A 17406-nucleotide genomic window follows, 5' to 3' on the forward strand; every position below is an offset into this window, starting at 1 on the left:
ACGTCTCGTTGTGTCATGTGCTGCTTGAGAAATGACCTCTTTTTCGTGCCATGGACACAGGTCTGTGTGTATATACCCAGCATTTCAGGGTCTTACTTAAGCTGGCCTCACTTTTTATAGGCAGTTTCTCTGCCACATCGCTGTTCTCTGTTGTTGTAATTATCGCCTGGTGTCATGTTGTCTGTGCACATTCCATGTGTTTTCTTGTCCACAGGGGGAGTTTGCTTATGTTTTTTTTATCATATTTTCCCCATTTCTATCCATTCCTCATCTTAGGCTTTGGCACCACGTGAGGCACGGCCATAAGCCCGGCGCGGTTTCAGAGCACCTGCCGCTGGACGCCCTCGGCCTGCACCCAGCCCAGCCGTGATGGGGACTGCTCAGGTAATGTCCCTTGTGGGCTCCCTGCACTCCGTGCATCCGTGCGGGCCGGGAGCCAGGGGGCCAGCGGTGGGACACGGGAGGAGAGGGTGCCTTCTGTTTGGACAGATGGGGTGACTCCTAGCAGGCGCCTTGTTTGTGGAGGATGTGGGGAGAGGCTCCAAGGAGGTCTATGGGGTCTCCGTGGTGGGCGGCAGGTGGCTGTAGGTGTGCTGAGTGTGTGCGCAGGCCCATGGCGGCCGTGAAGAGAACTGGAACCCCCGAATGGGGCTTCTCTGTCTGTGCTTTCACTCGTTCGTGCTGGTAGGAGAGGCTGCCACGTGGCATTGGTGGTGGGTGCTTTGCTGTGCGTGGGGGACACGGGAGCTGGGCGCAGAGCTGGTGACCACAGAGCAGGGACCCACACGTCTGACTGCCACACATTCATGAAATGCCCAAAGCTCCCGTGTGCTCAGGAAGGCCCCGTGGGGTGTGCCCACCGCTCACCTGCCTGTGAACACGGGTGATGGCGGGGCTGTGACCTCCCCTCCCAGTGCTGGTGAGCACATCCCACAGCCCGCTGCAGCCTCCACATGCGGACATGGTTCAGGGGAAGAGAAGATGCATCCATGGTGTCCCATCGCTCCGGAAGAGATTTGCGTGGATGAATGTGGTAAGATTTGGGTGGACCCTTTGATGATGCTCCTCTGTCCCCTCATGTGTCGCTTGGGGGCACCTCATATGTTCACATCTCTGTTCGCTAACATCTGCTTGGGCTTACTTGATATCCTCAGAAGGCGATGCTGACTTTGGGGTCCGTCCCCACAGCCAGGAACACGGTAGCCCTTCAGTGGGACTTCAGTTTTGTGTAAGAGCCTTCAGGGAGGTAGAAGACAAACTTCTCCTTTTATTTAATTTTTATTTTTCTTAATTTTTAGTGTTTTTTTTTTTTTAAGTTTGTTTATTGATTTAAGTCATCTCTATACCTAGCATGGGGCTCGAACTCACGACCCCGAGATCAAGAGTCCTATGCTCTTCTGACTGAACCAGTCGGGCGCCCCAAGCTTTTCCTGTTAAACTTTCCCCGCCCTCTGCTTCAGCAGAGACGAGCCCTGAGGCCTCCTCAGGGCTTGGAATCAGGCAACCTCCTGGAAGGGAGGAACAGACCCCTGCCTGTTTCCTCCACGGATTGTGTAGGGTTCTGGGTTGGAAAGAACAGAATTCACTCTGGCTTGTTTAGGCAGAAAAGGAGTTTATTACCAAGGATATGAGGTGCACCCTCCCTTTCAGTGGGGCTGGATAAAGGGGTTCTGCACTCGGCTGTCAGCCCCACCACCCGGGACCCAGCATGATGGAGAGAACACCCCCCAGGATGCTCAGTCCCCATGCAGGGAGCACTGGATGGACAGAACTTTGGTGCAGACCTGCTTCTGGGGACAGTCTGTTGTTGGTAATGTTGGGTTGCTCCTCCTTGGGGAGGAGTCCTTCACAACATGGCGAGCATCAGAGGTGCAGGGCCATGCTCAGCGATGTGGGGCAGTCTCACATGGGGTCCATCGCCGGAGCCTGCGGCAGGCTGCCCACCATGCCCCCAGCTCTGTCCTCAGCTTGCACGGTGGCCACAGTAACTGCCCCTACGAGATGCAACTGTCCCCTATAATAAGGGGACAACACTTTGTCCCGAAGGGGATCGTAGCAGTGAGGGAGCCGCCACAGCTCTGGCCGCCCCCATGACTCCCCCACGTCACTGCTGCGAGCCTGCCGCCGCCTCTGTCATCGGCCTGCCACTCACGCTGGCCATGCACCCACCTTCCTCACATTCTGAATCGCACAGTCCTGGGTGGTCGGGGTGGTCCTGGGTGTGGGGGATGTTCAGCAGCACCCCACACCTCCAACCACCGGACTGTGCCCTCCCTCCCGCGGTGAACACCAGTCATGTCTCCAGGTGCTGCCAAGTGCCCCTTGAGGGAAGGTCATCCCTGCCCACCCCACCGAGAAACACCTGAGGTTTTCAGATTCACGGACATCAGGCTGCTTATAATCTTCCCTTAGCGTGCATTCAGGATCTGAGAATCTATAATGATGCTGTTTCTCTGGTTCTGGATGCTGTGAATTTGAATTTTCTCTCCTTTTTTCCTCATCAGTCAGGTTGGTCAATTTTAATGATCTTCTCCATGAACCAGACTTTGGTGTCATTGATTATCACTACTGTTTTTATATTGTCTGTTTCTCTGATACCTGTTCTGGTCTTGATTATTTCCTTTCTTCTTCTTACTTGGGTTTTAATTTGCTTTGATTCATGTTTTTTAATGATCAAAGCTGTGGTCAAGGATTTGAGACTCCTCCCTTCCTGATAGGTGTTTATTTAGTGTTCTAAATTTCCCCATGAACTTTACCTTGTCGGGGCTGAAGATTTCTGTATTTCTATAAACAGTCTTGACAGGTGGTTAAATCATGGAAAGAACATTGTCCTTTGGGTTTTGTGGGTAGGAGTTGTCAGAAGCCCTCCTTCCCCCGTCCCCTCCATGGGACTGGACCAGCTCTGGCTGGGATGAGCTGCCCCACGGGCCACACTCTGGGCTTCACTTAGCCACGTGGGTTCCATCTGTTTTCTTCTCTTAGAATTTCCTTAATGATACTGCTGTGTAGGTGGAATGTTCTTGTGTTCCAGCTATGTTTGGGATGTCTTCTCTTCCCACCCCGCCACTGGCCTTTACATGGACTTGGAGAAGGACGGGGTGACAAAGGGAGACTCCTCTCCCCACCTGGATCCCGTCTTTCTCAGCCTCTCTGTTCTGTCCGTGGAGGGACATGGGTCACCTCCCTGGGAGGCCACTACAAATTCCATGGGGAGGCCTTCTGTCTCCCTTTGTATTGCTCATTCTCCAGTGGGGCAGTTTTGCCCCCATGGCCAGTGGATGTCAGAGTGTCCAGAGAAGTTTTTGGTTTTCATAACTGGGCAAGGGTGCTGCCGGCATCTGGTGGTTTGAGGCCACAATGGTACCCCTCATCCTGCCCCTGTCACGAAGAGGGAGCTGGTCCAAATGCCAAAAGAGACAAGGTTGGGGAACCTTGCTTTTACTTTTATGATCTAACCTATCATACTTAGAGTATCCTTAAGAATCTGAGAAAAGGGGCGCCTGGGTGGCTCAGTTGGTTAAGCGACTGCCTTCGGCTCGGGTCACGATCCTGGAGTCCCAGGATCGAGTCCCGCATCGGGCTCCCTGCTCAGCAGGGAGTCTGCTTCTCCCTCTGACCCTCCCCTGTCTCATGCTCTCTCTCTATCTCATTCTCTCTCTCAAATGAATAAATAAAATCTTTAAAAAAAAAAAGAATCTGAAAAAAGGATAAAGCAATAATATAATCTTGACAAACCATTTCTCTTTAGTATGAGGTTTTTTGCATGGGAGGTCTTAGGACAGTGAATGGTCTGCATGCAAATTCATTTATATAGATTATATTTAAAATGCATATTTGGATTTTTTGGGATAACAATAAAATGTTTTTGAAACAACCTAGTAGAATTATTCAGGTGCTTATCTTTTCATTGATATAATGGCTCAGTGTACATAATCCCAACATTGGCAATATTGAGTCCTCATGCACAATTCAGAGCAGTATTTACATTTCTGTTGTGCTCATAAAAGGATAAGAGCAGGCTGTATTTTGATATTTGTCTCATTTAAAATAAGAGAAATTATAGAAAGCGTTCTTAGCATTGCTGCTGGATCAAGCCACAGTAATTCTGAATGCGGAATTCTAGTTTATTTTTCAAAAGAAAGTTCACTCTTCTCCAGGTAACTATGAATAGACCTACGTTGCTCCAAGATAATGATTATATAGAAAGAGAAATAAAATAGTACCACGTATGATCCTGACTGTCTAAAGGCGACAGAAACAACCCTTTCTTAGAGCATTATTCGTTTTCATTGGGTAGTGTCATTGGTTTTTAGTTAGGGTTTTGGTTAACTTAGACAAACCCAAATACTTTCCTTTATTAAACGTATGAATTCAATTTGGTTTAATTTTTACTAGGCTACATCTACTGGTGCTTTCTTTCCTTTCTCCCTAATTAGCAAGAAAGCTAGGAGGGTCCTCATATCACCTGTCTGATGGTGGAGAATCTGGTTTCTGGTGTTATGGGGTGAATGGAGGTGGGGTTTGGACAGGTATCCAATAATTCCTTGGCAATTGGAAACCCGGGTTCTAGTTAAGATTGGTCTGTAACTCTCTTTTGACTGTGGCAGAGTGTGTTAATCTGCCAGTCTCCCTTCACTGCCCCTACCAGTGAGGGGCGTGGGTCATAAGCCCTAAGTCTTCTCCGTTCTCATGGTCAGATCACACTTCCCTGCAAGGACTTCAGCATGGACGATGAGTATCTAGAGCTTGTGTGAGTAAATATTTTAACTTTTTTAGTTCAGCAAGTACATATGTATTAAGAATAAATTGTATGGATTATTTGTGGGAGTACCTTCTAGCTAGCTAATTCAGAGATTTACTTGTAGAAATTGTGAATGCTGTAATTGTAAATTCTTTTTATTTGTCTCTTCCTTTTTAAAAACCATGCAAACAATGTATCTTAGGATGAAAAATTAGCATAAAATTAGCATAAGTAAAATGAAAGATTCAGAGATGGTCATTGTTGCTATTTTGGTTTACTTTTCACATTTTCCTATGTCTTTATATGCATATATCCACAATTTGTATTAATAAAATGATTATTCCAATTATTTCAATAACAGATGTTTTAACAAATTAATGCAATATATTATGGCAACTGTCCTTGTCAATAAAAATATTTAAAAATATTTTAATAGTGATGAAGTATACCATGAAGTGGGTATCACTCAGGTGACAGCAATGTCCTGTTCTCCGGGAATGTAAATAATGCCTGGATGACTTACCTCTGTTCAGCTAATTATCCTCTTAGAATACATTTATGGACTTAAAATGTTTCAGAAGATAGGAAGATTTTAAAGATTTTCAGCATACATTTCAATATGGGTTTTACAGAAATGCACCTGTTTATCCTTTCACTCAGACTGCACACCTAACAATGTTTGCTTTTTAAATTTTCTTTATAATTGTGGACTCGACCGATGATCTGCGCTTGGCAGTTTCATTTACTTAGGTTAGTGTTTCTGTTGAACGTGTTTTTTCCTACTTCTCCCTTTTGCTTGGTGTTTAAATGGCACGGTGTAGGGTCTGTTACTCATGCTAATGTTATGAGGATGTTTATTTTACTGTTTTGAAATCCAGACCATAAGATATTAACTCTTTTCATGTATTTATGATCCAGATATTTTTTTGCTTCTTCAGATTGCCATTTCAGCTTCAACTTTATGGTTTTTATATATGTAAGAAGTAAGTTGTCACACAGTGATGTCTATGAATGCATTCCTCCATGAATTCTGACTTTGGGGAAATGCTAGAAAGCCTTTCTTTGCCAAAATTTGCATAAGCATTCAGCCATATTTTAGTTTAACATTTTATTTCAGTTTCTATGTTCATGTCTGTAATTCTTCTGATTTATTTTGGTTACGTATCAAACGAAGGCTGTACGTCTGCCGCTAGTTGGCTAACTAGCTATTGGAATACCATTTCCTGAGAACGATGCCGTTCCATTTTCTCATGCTGGATTAACTTCCTATTTTGGGAAAATGCTAATTGAGGTAGACTCTTGCATCACTCTCCCCTTTCCATCAGCTTCTGTTGGTAAACATTTATGTTAAAGCTTTTTCTTTCTTTTGGAATCGCCTGTTGAGTTCATAACAAGTATGTGTTTGTGTGCGAATGTATGCTAGAGCATATAGTCTTGGACGATCCCTGGAAGGTGGTGCTTGGCTTGGCTTTGGGGAAAAATGTCACCCTGAAAATGCTGTGTGATCCTTTAGGATGGAGGAATTGGCACGGGACGGTCTCCTGGAGTTGGGCCTTTTCCCCCTGAAGTCAGTTCTTTGAAGGGCACCTGCTCAGGCCAGCTTTGCACCTGAATACATTAATCTGGCTCCCAAGTTTACGTAGATGCAAAGCCAATAGGCATATCTGATGGCACGCCCTAGCTGCAGCCGGCAGGATTGGGATTCGACAGGTGCAGTGCTAGTACTTCTACATTGATAGTGTGTCGTCATTTTCCGATGACACATATGTAATCAGTGTCGATCTCTGACACTGTCAGGAGCCATGACATGGCCAAATCACTCATAGCAATTTTGGGTAGGCATAGTGCTAGAGTAGGCATTTTAGGGCCCTTATCTTGAGAGAATTCACATTTTTTTTTTCTGTAATAAGTTACCACAAATGTGTTGGCTTAAACAACATAAATTTATTGTCTTAGAGCTCTGTAGGTCGGTCAGGCATCTGGCACAGGCTCACTGGGCTGACATTGAGATGTCCACAGCACTGGTTCCTTCTGGCGGCTCCAGTGGAGAATCTATTCCTTACCTTTTCCAGCTTCCGGAGGCGCCCACATGCATTCCTTGGTCCTTGACTGCAGGCTCCATCCTCACGTCTGTGGTCCTCGGAGGAGCTAGGAAACAGGCTCTGCTCTCATGGACACATGTGATTATCTCAGGATTATCCCCTCACCCGGAGACCCTTAATCCTATAAGCAAAGTCCCTTTTCCATTCGAGGTACCGTGTTGGCAAATTCTGGGATTAGATTGTGGACATCTCTTGAGCCATCACGGTGTCACCACAATATTTACGTGTCATGTAATCTTGGGCTTGGCTTTCATTGTTGGGGAGTTTATGTTTTACCATGAACTTGAACAAAATTTCTACATTTCCTGGAAAAAATAGTTGCAAAGTGTAAGTTTTTCATCTTTTATCTGTACATTTTATCTATGTTTTCAGAATGTAACAAGATTAGCTCCTTTACCATTTTTAAAGCAGTGGAAAAAATTGTTTATTGGGGCTGATGATTCCTCAGTAGGACCTGGATTTGTAATTTTAATTTCAGTGCAATGGGTTTACCCTGTTCTGTGACTCATATACACATCATTAAGACGTTGTCCTGATTAAGAATGAAATAACCAAAGGATAGGATTCATGAATGTGGACAGTGAATTGCAGCGTGAATTACTCGCCTGCAATCAATCAGGTTGGCGAGTACACCAAGATCCATCTCAGGATGCGGTTATGGTCAGTCGTTTCAAACCTGTGCCCCTCAAAGAAATCAGTCTTGGCCGGAATCCAGGAACACAGGCCGAGGAGTGGGACGCGAATGCTGTCGATCGAGCACCGTGGGAGGGACGCGGGAGGGAAGGGTTTACAGACAGACCCCCAGCAGGTGCGGGACACAAACGCTTCAGTCTGTGTGCTTTAAAGTGCAAGCAGATGAGTGGTGGAGAGAAGACAGACGGGACGGAACAAAGCAGTCTCATGTTAGGAAGTCTGTGAGAGATTCTGGGCAGATACAGGCTGAGGAGTGCGTTTCTTGTTTTCCAGTGCCACGAACACGTTATTCAGGACACTGTTGTGGGAACTAACTATTTCTAGTTTAAAACAACAGTTGTAAATTTCCTTGCTGTGAGCTGCTTATCTGCATTTAACTTGTGTTTCTTTAGGGGAGTTGGATCTTTTTGCCTTAAAGAGAGATTTGTCCTCCTCTACCAAATCTCTGTAAAGAAGAGCAGCTTTCAGAAACACAGCTTTGGGGTCACATCCCTATCGTTGCCTGAGCTTTTCCACCTGCACAGGTTGGACCGCTCTAATCCTGATGTTTTTATTTATAGTGTCTTCCCAAATGTGCTCTACTTTATTTCTCAAAAAATACTTAACTTCAAGATTGAGACTTCATGAACTCAAGCATGGCCATGATTCAGTGTTCCTTGTGTGTGTGTGTGTCTGTGTGAGTGTGTGTGTGCGCACGAGTGTGTATCTCAGTGTGAGCAGGTGCGTCTGTGTGTGTCTCACGGTGTCTCTGGGTGCCTGTGTGGGTGTGTGTATTTGGGTGTGTGCCTCGATGTGTGTGTGTGCGTGCACCCCAAGGAGGAGCGGCTCTCTGATTGGGCTGATAGCCTATGCTGAACTTCGTTCACACCACAACTGAGTGGTTAAATGACAAAAGGAATGTATTTAAGATATTAGCTACTATTTTGAATATTTCAGTTTTCTTTAGATCCTTAAAATGTTTCCTGCTTCTGTTTAAATATTACTTACCTCCTTCTGTGGACACATTCTGGAGAAATCAGTGGGAAATCAAAACCTTATTGGAGGACTGGCCCGGCCCTTGCTTTTGGGACTGCGGTCTGTTCTTCATGGGTGCCCTCCCGCGGTGGCCCCTCGCTCCTTCCCTCCCCATCAGACGGGTGACACTCTCAGAGTTGTGGTATTCATGGTGCTGGCCTCCCCGGGGCCCCTGCCTGTGGCGGGGGGCATTGTCTGGTGGTACTGCTCAGAGAGTGCTCGCTCCTCCTTGGGCGTCGTCATTTTGTACGGTTTCCGGGTGCCTCCAGCCGGCTCTTCCCACGAACTTCAGGCTTGCCACGTGGGAGCTTGGAATTACCATTCCTTCTTCCTCCATGCTTGGTGGAGTCACCAGATTCTTGAAATGCTTAGAGAATGATAATCAGTGTGTTTGTGATTGTGGCCGTTCTGTTTCGTTTCGGCTTGTGCACCTGCTGGCCTGAACCCTTCTCCCCATATCAGCCGCCCTCTGATGTGTCCCCTGCTGCAGAGGATACCCCAGACTCCCACTGCACAGTCAGAACTCTGGAACACGTATGCACCTACCGCGTGACTCTGTTGGAAACAGACCTCCTTCCGGGGTGTTTGAGACCCGTTTCCTTCCCCTGACGACTTTCTCTCTAGCAGGACGAATGAATCTATCCTTACGTAACAAAGTAAACACCTAGATTTAAAGAACCATCTGTAACAACAGAACATAACAGGAACACAACAGCTGTGTTGTTCTTAAGAACTTTTTTCTCTGGTCTTAAATTTAGACACATCTATCCCACAGACGCTGGCGGGGAGGAAAATGAGAGCACACGGCAGAAGCCGGGGCCCCGCAGTTGTTTGCGTCAGCTCGGTTTCACAGCTAAATGTCATGGTTTCCTCCTGCTTCTGGTACCCGTAGTTCTCAAAGCAGACGGATTGCGTCTGCACAGCATCGCCAGTGTGTGATGCACCTGTCCTTGTGTCTCGCCATCCACGGCAGACCAGCCGCTCCGGGATGTGCCTTTGGACCCCTGCAGTCCCTCCGCATTATAGTGACTGAGGTTTCCTCTTGGGAGATGTCTGGACTCTAGACAGTCACCATAAATTTGTGCTTAAATTGGTAAACATGTTTGCTGCAGTGTAGATGGTTAGAATTTTTTATTATTATTTTTTTTAAGATTTATTAGAGAGCACACACAAGTCACGGGGACGGGCGGAGGGAGAAAATCTCCAGCAGACTCCATGCCAAGTGAGGAGCCTGTTGTGGGGCTTGGTCCCACAACCCTGGGATCACGACCTGAGCTGAAACCAAGAGTCAGACGCTCAACTGACGGAGCCAGCCAGGCACCCTAGTTGGTTAGAATTTTTAAAGATCATGTGGATTGCAACTTTGCATTGAACCTCCTTTAATGATGTTTTGCCTGGAGCTCAGTACAGGATGGCAGATGGGCAGACTGATTCACAGGCTGTGTTTCCAGGCCTGTTTCTCGGAGGTTTGTCCATAGTGTGGAAGGAGACCCCGCAAAGCCCTTCTGGGAGGGGCCTTCCCCTGCTGAGCCCAGGCTGGCACGCTCTGATGGGCCCCGAGACAGCGGGTGGCAGGAACAGCTCCTTACTGAGGCCTGAGGGACTCCTTCTGGATCAGGTGGGAAGAACTGGGCCTGCGTGTGGCTCAGGTAACTTAAGAATGAACATGTGTGTGTGTGTGAGCTCCAGGCAATCCCCCCCACAAAGTGCTCTCCCTGTCACTCACCTTGGGCCGCCATGATGAACTACCACAGAGCAGGGGCTTGAACATCTGCAGTGTGTGGTCTGGCATCCACATCTGGGTGTGGGCAGGGTCTCTCCCAGGCCTCTGTCCTTGGCTGGAGCTGGCCATCCCTGGAGGTCACGAGCATAAATGGGTGAAGGGCCAGTTTAGTTTGCTGTCAGGGAGGCTGTCGGTGGAAGTGGTTTGTCAGAGACCATGTTGTGGATTCATGTGATGGACCACGTTGACATGTTCTGACCCCAGATTCTCAGAGGTGGTCACTGCTATTGAGAGAGTTGGGGCAAACACCGTGAGGAGTTTCCCATAAATAAGGGTGTTGAAAATCTCCCAAACTGCTTAGAGGAGTTCAAACTTTGTGCGTCTTGTTGGTGTGACGGTGACGGTGATGAGGGAGATTTAGAACGTGGACGGCGCTCCGAGACTCCTGTGGATGCATCTTGTGGCCACCATGGGCTAGCCTGTGAGCATCCACTCCTCTCTGGTGGCTGGGAACCTTTCTCTGTTAGGGAAAAGAGATTTCTGGTGGTAGTTTATTGAGACCATGTGAGAAATATCATTTTGTTGATCTAAGACCTAAAAATCTAAGGCATGTGATGGAGCAAAAATGGGGCCAGGACGATGAATGGAACAAGCCATCTCATTGTTCGTCTGAGCCTATGGGCGTGGCAAGTGTCTTGTCTCCGTGTCAGGTGGGGAGATACAGGCTTGCCCTGGGGTCTCGAAAGGGTGGCTCCCCAAGAGTCTCAAGGGGCATCGGTGGGGCGGGGGGGCCCGTCCCTCACGAGTGCTGGGTTTGAAGGATGCCCTTTTTGGAAGGCTGTCCTCGAAGGGTATGGCACCCCTCAGTATGCCCCTACAGAGTCCGTGTGGCATCAGGATGGTGGAAGGCCCAGGGGAAGGCGGGAGGCCAGTTAAATGAGCTGCTGATGGGTTTGCCTCTCCGAACAGAAAGACGTTCCATGGAGGGAGTTCACGGCTCTTGCCCGGTGGTAGCGAGCTTTGCAGAGCCTGAAGCGCAGCGTGGTCTGACCCAGATGGACTTGGGAGAAACGGTGGTGCCTCCCCGAGCTGCATTCCTACAAGTGCACATTCACAAGCTCCAGATTCAAGGATGGCCCCGAAGGACCTATTGTGTTTCTCGTGTCCCTTCACCTTAGGTGACAGCGTCAGAACACCTGCGCAGCTTCCCTTTGTCCTTTCCTCCCTCTCTTTCTGCATCTCTCTCCCTCATCCAAACCTGTGCGGGGGCTCAGATATCCCTTCCCCATTCCATCAGGGAGCGCTTTCCCCTTCCTTGGAGGGGTGAGGCCAGGTTTGGCACCTGTCTGTGCCTCGGCGCCCTCAGCCACGCGATGGAGGCGCTTCGACCTCCTCATGCGGGAGCCTAGGTGTGCGTACAGCTTTTAGGGGCTGCCCGTCCTGCTGCTGCAAGCCAGAGGATAGGGGCTTCTCTTGCCACGTTCTGACGATTCCCTGGAAGAGGCTTTGCCAGTTCGTTCTGAGGGTCCTTTGGAGCCTTGCTTCCCACAGGAGAGGAGAGTGGGCTCATGAAGATAACAGGTGCATCTGACTGCGCTCATTCTTGGTACTCCCCACGGAGCCTGACACGTGGTCAGTGTTGCTCACTGAACTTTTTAAGCCAGTTTCGACCAAGACTGTGAGCTCCAACTCCATGAAACAGCCAGAGAATGGCGTATTAAACACTCACCTCTGAGAGAGCTCCTTCTAAGATGCATGCTGGGTGCACCCTCTGCCTTGAGCACATCACGGTGTGGTGATGGAGCTTTCTATACAGCATGGTTTGCTTGCTTGGCTTCAGGTTGAGCCCCGTCTCTCTGGTGTGTCTTGTTTCCCCCGCCGCGGATGGAGCTGGACACCCAGTGGAAATTCAGTGTGTGTGTGTTGAGCACGTGTTGGGTGTGTTTCCCTCTTGGGCAGACTGTGTGGTGGGTGGTGCTGGAAACGGAACTGGCTGCACGCACACCCCTGCATGTACCCCAAACGTGTTTGGGAAAGCCTAGCTTATGTTGTGGTGTGTCTCCCTGTCCTGCTCCTCTCGCAGGTTCCCTTTGTCCCTCCCTAACGAAAGTTTGGGGCCCTGAAGTCCACTACCTTAAGCCTCTGTGAATTATGGTTATTACTTTATAGTAAGTTGTCGATTTTTTTTTTTTAATGTGGGGTGGTCCAGATCTTTCCCCTTTCAGTGTTGGCGATGCTCTGCCCTCACCGTATTCAGGAGTCCCATGGCGAGAGCAGGAAACACTCTCAGATTCTGGTTCCATCGTCCTGGGGTGGGGTCCAGGCACCCGTGTGTTTGATGCTTCTTGAAAATTCTAGAGCACAGCTGGGGTTGTGAACCAGCCCGCACCAGCATAAAATAGAGGTCTTTAGAAATTTCATTTAATCTGCAATATACAATGTTTGATAAGCTTAAAGTAATACATACACTATATCCATGGATCCATCGTATTTGGTTTTTGAACTTGGGTGAGCACTGAGGCCAGAAAAAGAGACAGCGGCACTTGGTGGCTTTTGTGCTTTTATATCCTACAAAATCGTCATGCCTCTGCAGGTGAAGTTCCGCTCCTGCACACGGCGATCACTGAAAACACGTCAGTGAGGAGGGAGAAAGAGTGTTGTGTACATGTCATGGTGGAAGCAGACACTGAGACTGCTAATTGGAGGGGCCCGTGGCCACAGCATTTGCGTCTTCCCGAGCGGGAGCGTGCCGCGGGTTGGTGCTGTTGGGAGTCGGTCCGTGAACAGAAGTCTGTGATGAGACTGGCTGCTCACAAGGGCTCCGCCGTGACGTGCACAGTATTGTGTTGAGTAAGAAAGCTTTGCTTTCTCTTCACTGACCTTATCCAAACCTATTCTTCCTTGATGGCGTGGTGCTGCATGTGCTTTAGTAATAAAGCTCTGATACTCGCTGACGGCCTAAATATTACGTAGTTGGTCTAACAATTCTCATGTGGGGAGCACCCTTGTAATTGTCACCTTGGTCAAGAGCCTGTTCCAGACCCCGCTGTGCTCCCGGCCCCAGCCCACCCTCTTGCCCAACTGCTTACCTTCTCCGGGGCCCTCAGGGCCGTCCCCGCCCACGTATATCCCGCGCTCCGTGCCTGAGTCCTGACCATTTTTCTTACTTGAGGTGTCTCTACATGTCTCGTAATCTACAGCCCCTTCTCTCCTGGGGCCCTTCAGCCCTGACAGCATCCCGGGGTCCGGATCCCGCTGCATGCACTCGCGTGCTGCATGCACGTGTTCTGTCCTCTATATTTTTTGCACACTGCAGCTGGGTCCGGAGGCTTGGTCAACTCACGTGCCTTCCTTCAGCAAGACTGTGGGTAATGGTGTGTTCCTTTGCCAAGGGCACTTCACGTCTGCTTCTCTCTGTGATGTTAGCAGCAGTCCGTGGTCAGTGCTTATGTCCATTAACCTGCTGGAGATGAAAAATGATAGTATTTGAATCTTTATCATCTGTAATTTGGGACTGCTTCTATCAAAAGACACTCCTCTTACTCTATTTCATTATACAGTGGAACAATTCATGTAGGAAAGGCAGGGTAAATGCCTTATCTTCCCTTTATGTAAAAATTACCAAAATAATGAATTTTTTTTAAAGATTTTATTTGACAGAGAACGGGCGAGCAGGGGCAGTGGCAGAGAGAGAGGGAGAAGCAGACTCCCCATAGAGCAGGGAGCCTGATGCGGGGCTTGATCCCAGGACCCCGAGATCATGACCTGAGCCGAAGGCAGATGCTTAATCAAGACTGAGCCACCCACGTGTCCCCAAATAATGAATTAATTCCCATCACTCTCCAAAGATGACCTGTTCACTACAAAATATTATTATAAACACAAGGATTAAATACATGTGATGTATTTCAGTCTGTTGTGGTTATTTTCTTTAGTGGTGTTGACAGCCCCATCTTTGGCTGGGGTGCGTGGGGCCACTTCTAAGTTGGACTGTGAGCCCTTGACACAAGTCTAGACTCTATTTACTTATTTTTAAGTTTTTATTTAAATTACAGTTAACATACAGTGTAGTATTAGTTTCAGGTGCACAATACAGTGATTCAACACTTGCATACATCACTTGGTGCTCATCACGACAGGTGCACTGCTTCATCCCTATCACCTGTTTCCCCATCCCCCGCCCACCTCCCCTCTGGTCACCATCAGGATGTTCTCTAGTTAAGAATTTGTTTCTTGATTTGTCGTGCTCTCTCTTTTTTATATCTCCTCTGCTCATTAGTTTTGTTTCTTAAATTCCACATATGAGTGAAATCATGGTAATTGTCTTTGACTTATCTCATTTAGCATAATACTCTCTAACTCCATCCATGTCTTTGCAAATGACAAGATTTCATCCTTTCTGATGGCTGAGTAATATTCCATGATATATATATATGGACCACATCTTCTTTATCCATTCATCTGCTGATGGACATTCGGGCTCTTGCCATCAATTGGCTATTGTTGATAATGCTGCTATAAATGTGGGATGCAGGTATCCCTTTGTGTTTCTGTATTCTCTGAGTGAATACCTGACTCTAGAGTCTCTGATAGATGTTCAGACCATCCATTTTCTGTCCCAGACTTGGAATTAGCCAGTGTCTAAGGAGCCTTGCTTTATTTAGTGAAAGTGGCATATTGAGAATATAGTCTTATTTCTCAGGATGCTATTGCTACAGGTTAGTCATTGTGTCTAGACTTCAGTTAGGACATATATGTGAATTCTTAGAGACAGACTACCTTCTACTTTCATACTGATACTTGAAATTCCAATTCAGGACTCTGGAATGTTTACTCTGCCTCTCTTCTGTTGCATTTGTATCTGTTTTCTTCGATGCTGAAAATCCTGATATCCAAGAGCACAGGAGATAACAGAATGACTTATAACTAGGCGTCTACTCTATCCCGCGTCCAGCAGTATTAACATAACAAGGTGAATACCACCACCGGTATGACTGCTGAAAACCACTGAGTCTTTTCAGTGCTGTCCCAGGATGGTCAGCACGTCTCTGCACTGAATTCGGTGTTCTTCCTGTTCACATTTCGACTTTGTTCTCCGGTCTTCGTGGTGCTGTCTTGTCATGATTTGCTGGAGCAGTTTGTCTCGTAGTTTCTGCAGAAGAGGCTCGTGGAAGCGACTGTCGAGCACTTACGTGTGATGGCATTTTTCCTGAGCCCTTTATCCCGGAAAGGCGTCTGCTTACCTTCCCTGTGCGAGTTCGCGCGCCGCTCGCTGCAGGCTCCTCCACGGAGACCCGGTGCTGCTGGGGAGGCTGCCGGCAGGCAGTCTGCTGCGTTTCCTTTACGAGTCATTTATCTTTCTGTCCAGATGCCAGACGACTTTAATTTTCTTAATGTTCAGTGATGGAATTCTAGATCATGGCGTTATTCATTCCAAGTTGGTTTCTCTGGTTCTTTCACTATGTAGCCAAACCTGTTTTTTTTTTTTTTTTTTTTTTTTTTTTTGTCAAATTCAGTAAACCTCTCGTGAATGACATCTGTCTCACGGCTTTAATTTTCACGTTTGCAGACTCCTGTTGTCTCTCTTTTGCATTTTCTTTGCCTGCCTTTGATATTTGGTGCTTCCTGTTTGTTTTAAGTTTCTTTTTTTAAAACCACCTCCCTCTCTCTCTCTCAACACATTTATTGTTTGTTCATTCTTTTTCTTCAAGTGGATTCCTCATTTCCGAAATGAGCTATCCTTTATTTCCCGAGATCTGTGACCTCGTTCCTAAGTTCTTCCAATTTTGATTTAATGTTCTTTTATGTCTTACATCACTTTCTCAGTGTCTTGTAATGTATTTAGAGTAGCAGGAGGTGGGTTTGAATTACTTTGTGGACCTGCATTTCTGGTGCTTTCATTGTGTGGGGATGTCATTCTCTCTCTCTTTTTTTTTTTTAATTATTTTTTCAGCCTTGCTGGGACATTGCTCTTTTCTTTCTTATAATAACTTAGTCAAACTTGACCTTGATGCTTTTCCACTGCTCATTTTTATGTCACCTGGCTTTTGCTGAACGTTTTGCAGAAGGCTTTTTGCTCCCCATGAGCTCTCACTGCTGTTGTTTTCGTGTGGAGTTAAAAATATGGCAGCATGATTTCTGAGGATTTTTGGCTCTGTTTCCATTCCCCAATTGTACTTTACCTTTCCTTCCCTTAGCCTCATGTCGCCGTTCTGCTGAGTTGTGTTCTGGGGAGGTTGTGCGACCAGGCTCAGGAGCCCGGGCGGCTCCTGTGCTCGCTGGCTGTCCGGTTGAGCGAACCCCTGTTGCAGCACCCCTGTGCTCGGGCTGGCCCACAGCGTTCACAGGAGTGCCTACTGGCTCCTTCCTGTGCCTGCAGGTGCACTGCCATGTGTCTCCTCTGACCTTCTTTAAGGTTTTGTGTTTCATGGGGCTGCCTCCTCATCTAGTTTCCTTGCAAGTGATATTCATGAGTGTCTGTGTTTTGCTAACTTGTTACTTTGCATCTTTTGATGTGGGGATTTGGGGAGCTGGAAGATGGTGTTGTTGGATTTACCATATCCCAAACATCTCTTTTTAACGGGGTCTTTTTTTTTTCCTTTAGATTTTTTTATTGTTATGTTAATCACCATACATTACATCATTAGTTTTTGATGTAGTGTTCCATGATTCATTGTTTGCATATAACACCCAGTGCTCCATGCAGAACGTGCCCTCTTTAATACCCATCACCAGGCTAACCCATCCCCCCACCCCCCTCCCCTCTAGAACCCTCAGTTTGTTTCTCAGAGTCCACAGTCTCTCATGGTTCATCCCCCCCTCTGATTTATCCCCCTTCATTCTTCCTCTCCTGCTATCTTTTTTTTTTTTTAACATATATTACATTATTTGTTTCAGAGGTACAGATCTGTGATTCAATAGCCTTGCACAATTCACAGTGCTCCCCATAGCACATACCCTCCCCAATGTCTATCACCCAGCCACCCCATCCCTTCCACCCCCCACCACTCCAGCAACCCTCAGTTTGTTTCCTGAGATTAAGAATTCTTCATATCAGTGAGATCATATGTTACATGTCTTGCTCTGATTGACTTATTTCACTCAGTGTAACACCCTCCAGTTCCATCCACGTC

General features: G+C 47.3%; 1 protein-coding gene across 1 annotated transcript in view; it reads left to right on the top strand.

Moving 5' to 3' along the window:
• Positions 1–274: 274 nt before the first annotated feature.
• The window catches only part of DLGAP2 (DLG associated protein 2), a 729358-nt gene continuing 712226 nt past the window's right edge, over positions 275–17406 (top strand). The window contains exon 1 of the mRNA XM_073902242.1: positions 275–384. Within this exon, the coding sequence (XP_073758343.1) occupies positions 370–384 (15 nt within the window). The 5' untranslated portion in view covers positions 275–369. The remainder of the gene's footprint in view (positions 385–17406) is intronic.

Source organism: Callorhinus ursinus, unplaced genomic scaffold, assembly GCF_003265705.2.
Source record: "Callorhinus ursinus isolate GAN/ISIS: 27379988/994484 unplaced genomic scaffold, GSC_fseal_2.0 scaffold17, whole genome shotgun sequence".
Classification (NCBI taxonomy): Eukaryota; Metazoa; Chordata; class Mammalia; order Carnivora; family Otariidae; genus Callorhinus; species Callorhinus ursinus.